The sequence below is a fragment of the Pogoniulus pusillus genome, chromosome 3 (genome assembly GCF_015220805.1).
Source record: "Pogoniulus pusillus isolate bPogPus1 chromosome 3, bPogPus1.pri, whole genome shotgun sequence".
Classification (NCBI taxonomy): Eukaryota; Metazoa; Chordata; class Aves; order Piciformes; family Lybiidae; genus Pogoniulus; species Pogoniulus pusillus.
This window is the reverse complement of record NC_087266.1, coordinates 29,958,389-29,971,340: the sequence shown is the minus strand read 5'-3', so window position 1 is coordinate 29,971,340 and position 12,952 is coordinate 29,958,389. Positions and strand designations below refer to the sequence as shown.

General features: G+C 40.5%; 1 protein-coding gene across 1 annotated transcript in view; it reads left to right on the top strand.

Annotated features, from left to right (window-relative positions):
• Positions 1–10,125, top strand: part of FOXO1 (forkhead box O1) — a 67,794-nt gene extending 57,669 nt beyond the window's left edge. The window contains 2 exon segments of the mRNA XM_064173567.1: positions 4,166–5,522; positions 5,910–10,125. Of these exon segments, the coding sequence (XP_064029637.1) occupies positions 4,166–5,509 (1,344 nt within the window). The 3' untranslated portion in view covers positions 5,510–5,522; positions 5,910–10,125.
• The last annotated feature ends 2,827 nt before the right edge of the window (positions 10,126–12,952 follow it).

Here is a 12,952-nt window from a genome sequence, read left to right as displayed (position 1 = left end):
TGCCTCCAAAGGCCAACTCTTTTTGTCTTTGTTACTAGTTACTAACAAATCTTATTTTCTGCAGTACCATGGTATGCTTTGCTGCAATATGTCCTGGGTTGGGAGAGGTGCTGGTAGCATCTCTCACTCATTTAGTGCCTGACACACCCCTAACTCTTGACACAATACCATCAGCATATGCACCCTGATAGCAAATCCACTTTTTTTTGTAAAATGTGTCAGCTGTTGCCTTCATTCCTTTGGTGGCTGTTGCAGCACTGTGGCTGAAAGGGTGTTGCCTGTGCCCGAGTGTGAGCGTATGCAGGTTGGAGAAACCATGGGCACTTGTAGGTGCTTTTACAAAGTTTGGGTTTTGCAGCTCCCTAGTTACTCACAGATCCAGTTAGATCAGTAGAGGGGGTTTGCAAAGGGGTTAAATAGGAGCTATGCAACAGGACCTCTGCTCTGCTTTCCTCTCCTTTGTATACTCTTGAAGACTGGGACATGAAGGAGGAAAGATGACCAGCATGACTGTCATGGTCTTGCTTCAGTAAGTACAGGCCTACAGTGATGTCAAATTTAACAAAGCGATTGAGTATTTGAATGTTCTCTTCAGGAAAACACCAAAACAATTTACTGGAAGATAATTAAATGTCTTATCTTTAATTGTAATGGAGATTTTTTCATCAATCAGTCCAGTTAAGTCGCATGTTTCAGTATGGATATCACAGGTTTAAATGCAAATACAGTATTAAGTATCAGGAGAGCTACTTGCACTCAGGAATTAAATGGTTGAGACACATATTTCTTTAATTATTTTAAAACATAAAGCAGTTTTGGATTTTTATTTTGTTGTATAAAATAGCAGCAAGCCAGGACACTTTTGCAGCAGTGTAATTTGGTGGTAGGAAATGTTGGAAATGCAGCTGACTTTTAAACGTGTATATTCAAAGGAATAGTTTTCTTGGCTTCACCAGTGTAGTTAGCTGGTATGTTCTAATCGCGTAGTTTCTAGCAGATATTGAGTTTGTATGTTTTGGCTTTTAAATCCACGAGTATGTGGATAAGCAAGCCTGCAGTTCCCAGTTCATATGCTGAATGAAGTGTGGTATGAAGTCGATTTGCAGACCTAACAGGAGCGGAGGCTCTCTGCACTTCATCTGAAGGGCAGAAACTGAATCCCAGGGGACACCCCACAGGTGGCAGCAGCCCTGCTGTGGTCCTGACAAGGTTTTGATAACATTCCAGCTCAGATGCTTTCAAAGCAATGTAGCATGTGGTGCCGCTGTGCAGAAACTCGCCTCCAAATGTGATGGCATGCTTTTCGCATCATTCAGACAAGGTTTTGGGAGGCTTTGCTTCAACATCGCACTCAAAGCCACAGCTGAAGGCACCTCGCAGCATGCTGGGGCCAGTGGTGCGACGAAGTGCCTGGGCCAGTGACGGCTGCCCTGCATCTCCAGCTGCCAAGATCCACCTCTGAAACTATACGTTTTCGTCAGGTTATGTTTGCATCTGGTAAAGATTTGTAGACACAACATCATTAACAGCAGTGCATATTTTCACAAGATTTACCTCTTCAACACTTTTCCAAGTCAGTAAATCATAGCTTCTTTAATGTCCTGCTGGCTGTGTGAAAAACAGGAATTTATGTAACAAGCTCTGGGCCACAAACCTTTTCCTGTTAGGAAATTTTTTTTTTTCCATTGCTGGCAGAGTTATGAGACAGCTCTGTTACTCAAAGAGCGACCTCAGATGTCCTCAGTACAATAATACCAGATTATAACATTTTTGATGACTAAGGAATAGCAGTGATTTCTTAAATATTTAACACTTCTGTTTCAGAGAAGACGGAACTGAGCCTTAGCACGGTCTTTTCTCTGCCTGATGTGTTGTGTGTTTGATATGCCTATTTTGATAGTAAACACTAAGCCTGAGCCAGCCCGGCTATGTTTACAAAATACAGTAAAAAAAAAAAAAAAAACTGGTCTGGTGCAGGAGTTTTTTTAATCAAGGGACATGCAGAGCAATATTCTTGCGACATTTCTAGAACTGGACTTGTGTCAGATGGGGATTTGGCTGTGGTGCTTGAGTGAAAACAACAGGCTGTGCCAGGCTGACCTCACAAGGCTTCCTGGTTGATCTTTGGAGCTGTGGGCAAGTTCAAAGATGGATTTTGGGGCTTATTCTTCTGATGTGTTAGCTACACCTGGTAAAAATGAAATTTCAAGGTCTTCACTAATACCCTGTAGCTGGATGGATGATGAGATTTTGATTGCAGGGTTACCTGCAGTGAAGAGGTAGTCCTGTGTTAATTAATTAATATGAGAATGTCTTCCTTTCAAAATTGAATAAGGAAACACTCAGATTGTTGCTGATATTTGTTTAACTGGGATAATTTGTTAAAGATGGGTCTTTGGCAGAGAGGAAGAGGTTGGAAAGGATTCTGAGGTTAGGCATACAGTTTGAGTCCTTCCTAGGAAGGACACTGAGATGCTTGAGCGTGTCCAGAGAAGGGCGACGAGGCTGGTGAGAGGCCTCGAGCACAAGCCCTACGAGGAGAGGCTGAGGGAGCTGGGGTTGTTTAGCCTGGAGAAGAGGAGGCTCAGGGGTGACCTTATTGCTGTCTACAACTACCTGAGGGGTGGTTGTGGCCAGGGGGAGGTTGCTCTCTTCTCTCAGGTGGCCAGCTCCAGAACAAGAGGACACAGCCTCAGGCTGCGCCAGGGGAAATTTCGGCTCGAGGTGAGGAGAAAGTTCTTCACTGAGAGAGTCATTGGGCACTGGAATGGGCTGCCTGGGGGGGTGGTGGAGTCGTCGTCCCTGGGGCAGTTCAAGGCAAGGTTGGATGTGGCACTTGGTGCCATGGTCTAGCCTTGGGCACTGTGGTAAAGGGTTGGACTTGATGATCTGTGAGGTCTCTTCCAACCTTGGTGATACTGTGATACTGTGAGTCCTTGTTGTGCTGGTTGAACAATGAGCTGCCATGAGGCCATGTTCTGCTGTCACAGAATCACAGAATGGTAGGAGTTGGAAGGGACCTCTTGGAGATCATCTAGTCCAGCTCCATTGTTAACATAGGTATGCCTAGATCAGATTGCACAGGAATGCATTCAGGCAGGTTTTGAAAGTCTCCAGAGAAGGAGACTCCGCAGCCTCTCTGGGCAGCCTGTTTCAGTGCTTCATCACCCTCAAAGTAAAGAATTTTTTTTCTTAAGTTCAAGTGAAGCCTTTTTTAAACTGAGTAAAGCTGCGCTCCTGTGGGGATAGTCCCAAGATATTGGTGCCCATAAGACATTGCGTGCCCTAATCTTTTGAGGGTCTCCTCTTTTGATCCCAGGATTCCTATTGAGCTCTGCAGGTGGCCATACCTGCATGGGCTGGTTGGTTGTCTGTGGTCTTCAACATATTGTGGCCCTTGCTGGAAAATTGAGCCTGTTGTATCAGTTTTGAGCCATGCCCCATGAGATGATTGTTTTCACATGACATGTTTCCTTATGATCTTAGCTGGATGTATCAGCAATAGGAAAGATAGTCATATTTGGGAGGGCAGAAGTACGCAGAAGGAAAGGTAGAACAGAGAAGGTGAAAGAAGGAATTTTTGGAGATACTGCTGTCCCAGGCAGCACTCTGGGTTGGGAAATACAGCAAAAGCAGTTGTATGTTTGTTTTTAAAAATTAGAACTTAATCATCAACTGGTTTTTTTTCATATGTTTTCTCACGTAACACGAGTAGTCTCACTAGTACTCAGTGGCAGTACGCACAGGCTGGCACACTGTCAAGATTTAGAGATGCGCAAGATGAGGACCCATTATAAAAACAGAATCTAGCATGCCTGAACTTTGCAAGAAATACCTCCAAACATATCCCTGAAGTGCAATCAGGTTCAGCTTCTTAGAGTGAAACTGAGAAGATGATCTTCAGTCTTACTCTTGTTCTTGTCTCTTTTATGAGAAATTCCTATTTCAGAACAGCTCCTTCAGTATTTTATATAAATCAAGCTTTTTTCAGCCAGTTCTGAGTGGTGAGCTGATGAAAGATGTTTCTAGACTGGCAGACTTTCCTATTTCATGATTACCCCTATGTTTTCTAACAGATCAAGAGTATGTTTGCAAAGACAAAGATTAGTACACCATAAAAGATGTGTGTGTTCTTCATTTCTTACACCTTACTTTTGTTTTACAGAATTCAATCCGTCACAACCTGTCTCTGCACAGCAAGTTCATCAGAGTGCAGAATGAGGGAACAGGGAAGAGTTCCTGGTGGGTGCTCAATCCTGAAGGAGGAAAGAGTGGCAAATCTCCTAGGAGGCGAGCAGCATCCATGGATAACAACAGCAAATTTGCCAAAAGCAGAGGGAGAGCTGCCAAGAAAAAAGCATCGCTTCAGTCTGGTCAAGAGGGAAACGGTGACAGCCCTGGATCGCAGTTCTCGAAGTGGCCTGCAAGTCCCAGCTCCCACAGTAATGATGACTTTGATAACTGGAGTACATTTCGACCTAGAACTAGCTCTAATGCTAGTACAATTAGTGGAAGACTGTCTCCTATTTTGCCAGAGCAAGATGATCTTGGTGATGGGGATGTGCACTCCATGGTATACCCATCATCAGCCACTAAAATGACTTCTACTCTACCCAGCCTATCAGAGATGAGTAATTCTGAGAACATGGAAAATCTTTTGGATAACCTTAATCTCTTATCACCTAATACATCAATGACTGTGTCAACCCAGTCTTCATCTGCTACCTTGATGCAACAGACACCAGGTTACTCATTTGCCTCCTCGACTACAAGTATAGGTTCACCAAGTCCTGACTACAGGAAATTTACATATGCTCAAGCTAGCATGAACTCTTTGCCCCAGATTCCTATGCAGGCTCTTCAAGACAGTAAATCAAGCTATGGATCAATGAACCAATATAACTGCCCTGCAGGGCTTCTGAAGGAGTTACTGACTTCCGATTCTCCACCACACAGTGATATCTTGGCACCAGTAGACACTGGTGTTTCCCAGGCTGGTGGCAGGGCACTGGGCCAAAGTGTGCTGATGGTTAGTAACTCGGTGATGCCAACTTATGGTAATCAACTGCCTCACAACAAAATGATGAACCCTAATACCCGCCCTCACCAAGGACATAACCAGCCAACACCTGCGGTTAATGGTCGTGCCTTGTCACACACGGTGAACACCATGTCACACACGTCAGGTCTAAATCGCTTGTCGACAGTGAAGACTTCATTACAAGTGCCTATGAGTCATCCAGTGCAGATGAATGCTATGAACCCATATGCCCCTGTTAACAGCTGCAATGGCTATGGAAGGGTGGGAATTGTTTCCCTCCACCAGGAGAAACTTCCTAGTGACTTAGATGACATGTTAATTGAACGGTTGGACTGTGACATGGAGTCGATTATCCGTAATGACCTCATGGATGGAGAAACGTTAGATTTTAACTTTGACAGCATATTGCCTAACCAAAGTTTTCAGCACAGCGTAAAGACAACCACACACAGTTGGGTGTCAGGCTAGGATGTAGTAGGAGGTAAGCTGTGCATTTTATAATAAATCTGAGAAATTAGGAAAAGACATGACAAAATGCTTAAAATCTGGCTGGTCATCTGTGTTGGCACATGAAGTACCTCTATTACAGTCAGTCACTTTCCAGTCCTTTGTTAATTTAAAAATCAGGATTGCACCAGACATTAGCATCATATACCAACTTGTGCTACTTCATGTGAAGCATTAATGTTTTGCCATTAAGATTTTAAACAAAAAAACTTGATGGTAACTAGCAGTTAATGAATATTTTTATCCTTATTTAAGATATCTTAAAGCTAGTTTGAGCATATTTTAATAGGTTTAATCTTTTGGAATGAATGTTAATTTGTTCTTTTTGTTGTTTCTTTTTTTTATTTTATTTCATTCCCAGGCTACAGTTAAATTCTCCAGACTTGTCTGACAGCAGGAACTGAGAAAAGCAGTACAAAGATGTCCTTCACCTTCCTTTAGAATTTTCTTGACAAAGCTGTGCACATACACTAGCTTTTTTGGGGGTCTTTTTTTTTCCTTTATCTTTTTTTCTTCCTTTCATCGGAGTTGGCAGCAGACAGTGTTTTCCTCTACAGGATGTTTGCCCAAGGTTTGCAGGTTATATGCTGCTGTAGATAAGAACTGTGCCATTTGAAATTTCATTACTCTGAAGTGCCAAATTCACTATGCCATATAATCGCAGCAAAGACTCTTACTTACATCATGTTGTGCTTTCGGTTTTGTACAGTATGATCTGTAGAAGAATTGTTTTTTAAGACTATCTGTTTTGGTCCAGGAAATGTTTATAAACTTTTGTAAGAATACTGTGATGATCTCATGCCCTAAGTAAGTTTAACCTTCGCTGATGTTACCTGTGTTTTGATGAATTGAGATAACTGTGGACTTGCCTTGCAGTAGTATGAGCTGCATTATCTTACTCAAAATTGCCTCACATTTCATATGGGAACAAAATAGCCTGGTAAATATGATCCTACTAAACTCACTGACTATTCAAAGCAAACAGTATGTTAAATGCCATTTGATAAACTACCTGTATTCATGTAAATTTATGCAAGGATGTATCTGGATTTCATTGTTAGACTAATGACTTTGTTGTTGGACTTAAGCTATTTTTTTTAATACTTTCCAAGCTATTTTTCTTATAATTAAAGTCTACTTTTGTTATATAGACAACGTTAAAAAAATATCTGAGATCTGGCAGCATTCATAACTTCTTCATTTTGTACAGTATTTTAACAGGATTAAGTATGTGTTTTTATAAATTTCCCTAGCGCTTGGGAGTGCTAATAAAGGAAATACTTAATAAGGATCTTGAATGCAAAACATTTCTGTCCCCCCCCCTTCTTTTTTTTGGTTGTTGTGGGATGTATAAATATAGACAGCTTTATGTTTAAAAAGTATTTAATCACTTTTATATATGCATTTTTAGAAATGTCATCTGCTTCTACTATCATTTTAACTTTGACTACCACAAAGGGTTAAGTATTCATTGTTAGATGCTTGTACAATGCTTCACATTTATATTTATTTTGTGGAGGTCTCATAATGTTTGCACTCAAGAGCAGGACCTTTTGGAGAAAGTTCACCATCTTAGTATAATTAATGACAAAATTAATTTATCTCAATTAGCACTAGTTTTAGGGTTTGTTAGCATTGATGTTGTAATGCAATATGTTTGAAGCAGCAAACGTGCTACTTCTGAGTGGGAGTCCAAAGCTCATGGGACACCTTAATGCAGCACAAAACAATTCCTTTTTTGTTTAATAAGAAAGATAAGTAAGTGACAAAGTTACACAAATATATGGACTTTGGGAAGGAGTGAGATCATTAATGAGAGAGGTCTTGTTCCTTTGAAAACACTTGTTCTTGTTGGAGCTGGCACACTGATGGCTACCTGAGCATTTTCAGGATTGAGTCTTAGATAAATGATTTATGGTTTTGTTTTTTTTTAATCACGCTCTCTGTTGTTCATGGATGTGTGGATAACAGGCCCACATGTCTTTCACTGTGCATCATTTGTGTTACAGAAATCCTTAGAGCTTTTTGTATGCATTGTCAGGATGAACAGCTTTTGTGCTAGGACTAGCTGTAGTGAAGAAGGGAAGAAGTAAACATTTTTTCACTCATTTTTCTTTTGTCTATGTGACTGGAAAATGTTCCAACTGAAACTTATCTTCATTGCAGTGGTGGTGTATGATGGAGGATATGCCAATACAGTAAAGTTTAGTAACAAGCCATAGATTTAATGATCCTGTTACAACTTTCCTAAGGCTCTGCAATGTATTTATTGATGTGCTAGCATTTAGCTCCCTGTGGGGCTTAAATCACTACTAATTACTGCTGGTCTTACTTTTTAGATATCCTATTACAGTTGGCAGTTCCAGAGCCTGATGTTAAACTGTCCTGTGATACAGGATCTCCCCCAGCATGAAACTGGTCTTTGAACTTCCGTTGAGCAAAATGAAATGTTCATAGCATGAAGCTTCAGTGAAGCTGCTTGCTTTAACAGGCAAATGTCTCTAATAGCCTCTTCACCATTAAATTTGTAGTCTCTGAAATGTGATGGTAAATTCTGGCATGGAGCAAGTGGTCACAAATGGGTTTCTGAAAATTCTCCTTTCTACCGAGTGCCCAAAAATGTTTGCTTCCAAGTGGCCACTGGTATGCTGAGGCCAAATTCATAATATTCACCCCTGCATGGGAAAAAAAAAAAAAAAAAAAAAAAAGGAAAAAAAAAAAAAAAAGTGGCACTTAACGCTATACTCCCTGACGATGCAGCTGAACATGCTACATTTAACAATATACCTCCTGATTATTATTTACTGCTACTGTATAACTTCCTGCATACAGATATTTTCTTAATTTCCTTTTATATCTATAAATAAGATTAATGTAGCTGTTCCTTAATTACATCAGTCTGTAGGAAGCCCCTTTTAATTATAGTGAGAAAGCAGTTGTAGATAATCAGAGGTTTGGGCTGTGGGGTCAAATTTTTTTTTTTTAACCTTTGTTGGTGCCTCTCTTAATGTTTTGCATTTGTAACTGTGGAATACTGTGGTGCTTGGTGAAGGGGCATGTCGTCTGCCTTGAAAACAAACATTATGTGACCTCTAGTAATAAATCCTTTTACAGTAAAAGTACCAAGTTTCTGGAGTAACTTAGTTTGTCAGAACTGTTGTAAATGATTGATTTGTGAATTGTGCAGATGATCTTACCTATGCAGCCTTGTTTTGGACTTTTCTCTGGTTTGTACTGTTATTAAAAGTTTGTTGTATTATAGAGCTGTTCAGATATTTTAAATATAAAGATGTATTGTTTCCATACTATAGCTATGTGATATATGTTTAGTATTAGATGCGTTAATTGGAAAGCTCTTCTTTGATAAACTGACAGTTTGCCTACACTTATAAGCAAAAGTTGTATTGCTTAATACTGGCTTAAGTCAACAGAGCAACCCTAAGAAGAGAAGTTAAAATTGGACCAATTATTAAACAGTATAAAATTTGCACTTGTTAAACCACTGGATGTATGTTAGTACTTTTTTTTTTTACTGATTTGAAATTCCTTTTTTCATTATGAAATTGCTAGGGTCCTTAATTTATGACTGATTTTAAAGAAGGCGTTCTCGTTATTGTTGTTATTATTATTATGGTAATCATAATGTAAAATGCAACATGGTTTCTGCAAGCAAAAAAGCAAATGACTCGACATTAAAACTGGCCTCTTTTTGGAGGGTGTTCCACAAACCAGCAATATCACAAGACATTGGCATGCACGATACTGATAGTTCTACTTGGGAGTGCTGTGACAGCTCTCCAACGCTTCACTGCTCTGACTTAGTCACATTGCAGAATTAAAATTCATATGTGGATATTTTCCAAAAAAGTGCTTGATGTACCTTTTACAGACACATGAGAACAGTCCCTGACAGTTTGCTGGATAAAGCCATAAATGTATATAAATTATGTTTAAAAGGTTTTGTGTCCTTTCTTGTATACAGAGAATGAGATTTGTACCAGGATTCTACTTGTGGTTAGTAATCCTTCTACTCAGAACTTGCCCTAATCACTTTCCTTACTGTGTAATCTTTTTAATGGTAATGATCCCATTTGGACAATCCTGATGGCATTAGCAGATTTATATGGAAAAATACCTCATGATAGAAGGTCTTGCCTGGTGACATGATGCCATATTAACAAGCAAACACTAACTGCAGGATAGTTAACGAATTTTCCATTATGAATTTCTCTCTCTTGGCATTGCTTCTAGAATTGGAACTATAGCAGGTACAAGAACCTAACAGGGCTGCATTTACCAGTGTTTTATCACAACATAGTGTGCTAAAAGTTACATGTTTACAGATCTTTGAGATTAAATGCAAGAATAATCCATGCCTGACTCTTAGGGCTTGCAAGAGATCTTTGTCTAGAGACTCTTTGTTACTGGAAGCTGCATTAGGCAGCATCAGACAATGTTGCCAGTGCTTCAACAAGCTTAGTTCACAGAAAATGACAAAAAAGAATACTGAAACCCTCTCAGAATGGGTATTTGTAAGTATAAGCTCTTAATAAAATTGCTATGACATGAGATGGTAATTAGTGTATAAGAATGTTATGTAATACATTGTTAAAGAAGAAAAAAAACCTGGGATGCTAATATCCATCAAATTGCAGGAAAGAATTAGTCTTTTAGTCTGAATTACGTGTTAGTCCATAATGCTATTAAATAGGGGTGAGCCCAGGTCTGAAGAGACACTTTTCTCTCCGCTCCCTTTGTTGAAGTGAGATGGTTTGCAAAGTCCTCTTGGCCCTCTTTTCCCTTATTTTTGCCTCCTGCCTTGCTCTGGCCCTCCTGAAGTCTTTACCTTTTCTCAGAGTAAAGGTTTTTAATTTCTGTAACCTTTGGGCTGTAAAGACCAACCTGCCCTCCTCTCATAGCTGTGCTTTCTGCTAGGGTGGCTGCAGTGCTGATGTGACTAGAGAGAGAGAGAGAGAGAGAGAGAGAGCAGGAATGTTAAATATTTAAAAAAAAAAAAAACAAAAAAAAACCCAAAAAAAAACAAACAACAAAAAAAAAAAAAAACCAAAAAAACCACTTGTGTTTCAAAACAGAGCTGGAAGAAAGGAGGAGTGGCTGCCAAAACGGACAGCCAACATTAACACCCACGCCACAGTAGTCTTGGGAGGCCCAGATCTCTGCTTGCCTGCAGGTGGGGAGGGAGAAGGGTGGCAGAAAGCAGGAATTAAATGAATTGCTGGAAAAAAAAATGCCAGTTTGATCTTAAAATGAGCAGAAGTAGACCTAAAGAGCATGAAAGAATGCAGTGCACATAAAAATATAAAGATACATAGAAACAATTTGCTCTTGTACTTTGCAGTTCTATATTGTACCTTTGCTTTTTTTCTCCTCAGTATACTCTTTGGAAGGGGGTTTGTCTGTTGGAGGAAGCTGAAGATTTCTTCAGTGATGTTTTGAAAAGACTGGCTTCTGGAATGGGAGGGTTACAAGATCCGAAGACACCCTCTCTGGGTGTTCTTGAAGCCATTGTTGGAAAGGATGCCCATCTAATTGGTATGACTAGTTATGGCTGTCAGGAGAGACAGTCAAAGCTTGTCTCTTGGGAAGGGACTAGCTAGCAATTTATGCCAATCTGGCACCAAGAGATTTGAATCTGATGATCCAGCACAGAAGCCTCAAAGCATCCTTGTGCTCTAACTCAGTTCTGCATCAATGTAATAAACATGTTTTTGTGCAGAAATGTCAGCTAGTATGTCACATCGATTGATAATCCAATTTAAAGTACAAATAGCAGTAGAAGTTGCAACCATTTATTGTGCAGCTTGTGTGCAAAGATTGTGCTTCTGAAGACCCTGAGAAGGCAAAATCTTGTCCTAAGCAGTGCCTGTGGTCATGCCTAGTGTTGGAACTGCATGCAAATCCTTGTTCATTACCTGGTGATGTTTGCCTGGGGTAATGTTTTGGCATGTGCCAAAACGATAGCTAAAATGAGAAGGCAGGGACAGCGCCCATCTTATTTTAGTTTGTTTTTCTACTTGTTGTTGGACCCTGGGGCATTCAGAAATTTTGCATGTGTTTTTTTGCGAGTAAACTTCTTGCGTGGGTTTTTATCAATGAGATGATGGAAAGAGGGATGAGGGCTTCACAGAGCACAACTCAAAGAGCGCTGCAGGAAGCTTCTGGTGGGTGTAATAGAGCTGTGGAGTGAAGAATCTGATGAGCTTGTTCATAACTTGGAACCTCAACATTTTACATCCTTACCATGTGTGTATGTGTAGTCATGTATGTGGTCCTTCAATGAAAAAGTCTTTCTGAGTGGTTGCATTTCCTTCTCGGTGCCCTATACTCACTATCTGAGCAGAGAACTGTCCAGAGCTTGCACAAGAGCTTTGCCGGGTTTACAGTGACACTGGAGTTTGTCAGGAATGTCTAAATTGTTTCTGAAATATTCAGTTAGCTTCAGTTATGCTGAAGTCAGAGGAGTTTGTGGAATAGCCCATTACAGAAGTATGTGCATATGCAATGGAAAGAGAAATTCTGCAGGTATAATGAGTCATTTCTGAGGTGATGACGCAATGGAGGCTGAATTTCTCTGGGATAAGGCTCTGTGTAGCAAGAAAAGAGCTTCCTTTCTGATGGATTTTGAAGTTATGTCCAGTGGCAGTCACAGACAGCACAGCATCCTAGATCAACTTGTTGCTTGGACTTGATGACCAGGTGAGAGCAAGTGATGAACTGTGAAACCTGTGAGAGCCAGAGTTTCATTTCAGGAGTCCAAATATATTACCACTTCCTACTTCTCCCTTTCATTCCCTGTTCACCTTGTCAATTTAAAACACTTGTGAGGACTATTACTCTTTGGATTTGGGGGTTTGGGTTTTTTTTTTTCAATCTTTCCTGTCTGCTCAGAGTAATTAGGTTATGCAAGACCTCGTGTCCTTAAGTCCTTAAGTGATAGCTGTGATATAAGAGTTCTTTGCCTCCCCTCTCAGCCCATAAACAGATCTCTCAAGTTAACTTCCAGACAAGCCCCCAAGCCGCAGTTGATTCACTCTCTGGGTGGCTCCAGTTGTCCTTTGACGTGTGAAGTTTTGTCTGCCTTTGTCTCTCCTGCTGGGGAGCTTCTACCTTGAAAATAGCCTTAGGGTGTGAGCGGAAGTCCTGAGGGAAGGGGCTTGTCTCAGGGACATGCAGCTGCTCTCACACGCTACCTCGTTGTCTTTTAGCCCTTGTTGGTCTCTAAGGAAATGTTTTCACAGGAGGGGTTTCTGAGCAGGCTTTCTGCAACACGGATGTCTTGTCCTGCTGCAAGCAAACTGCTGGTGTAAGCCCATGCACCTGGAAGTTTACTTTCAACATGAAATAAGCACAGTCCTATCTACGGACTCGAGCATCTAGCTGTCT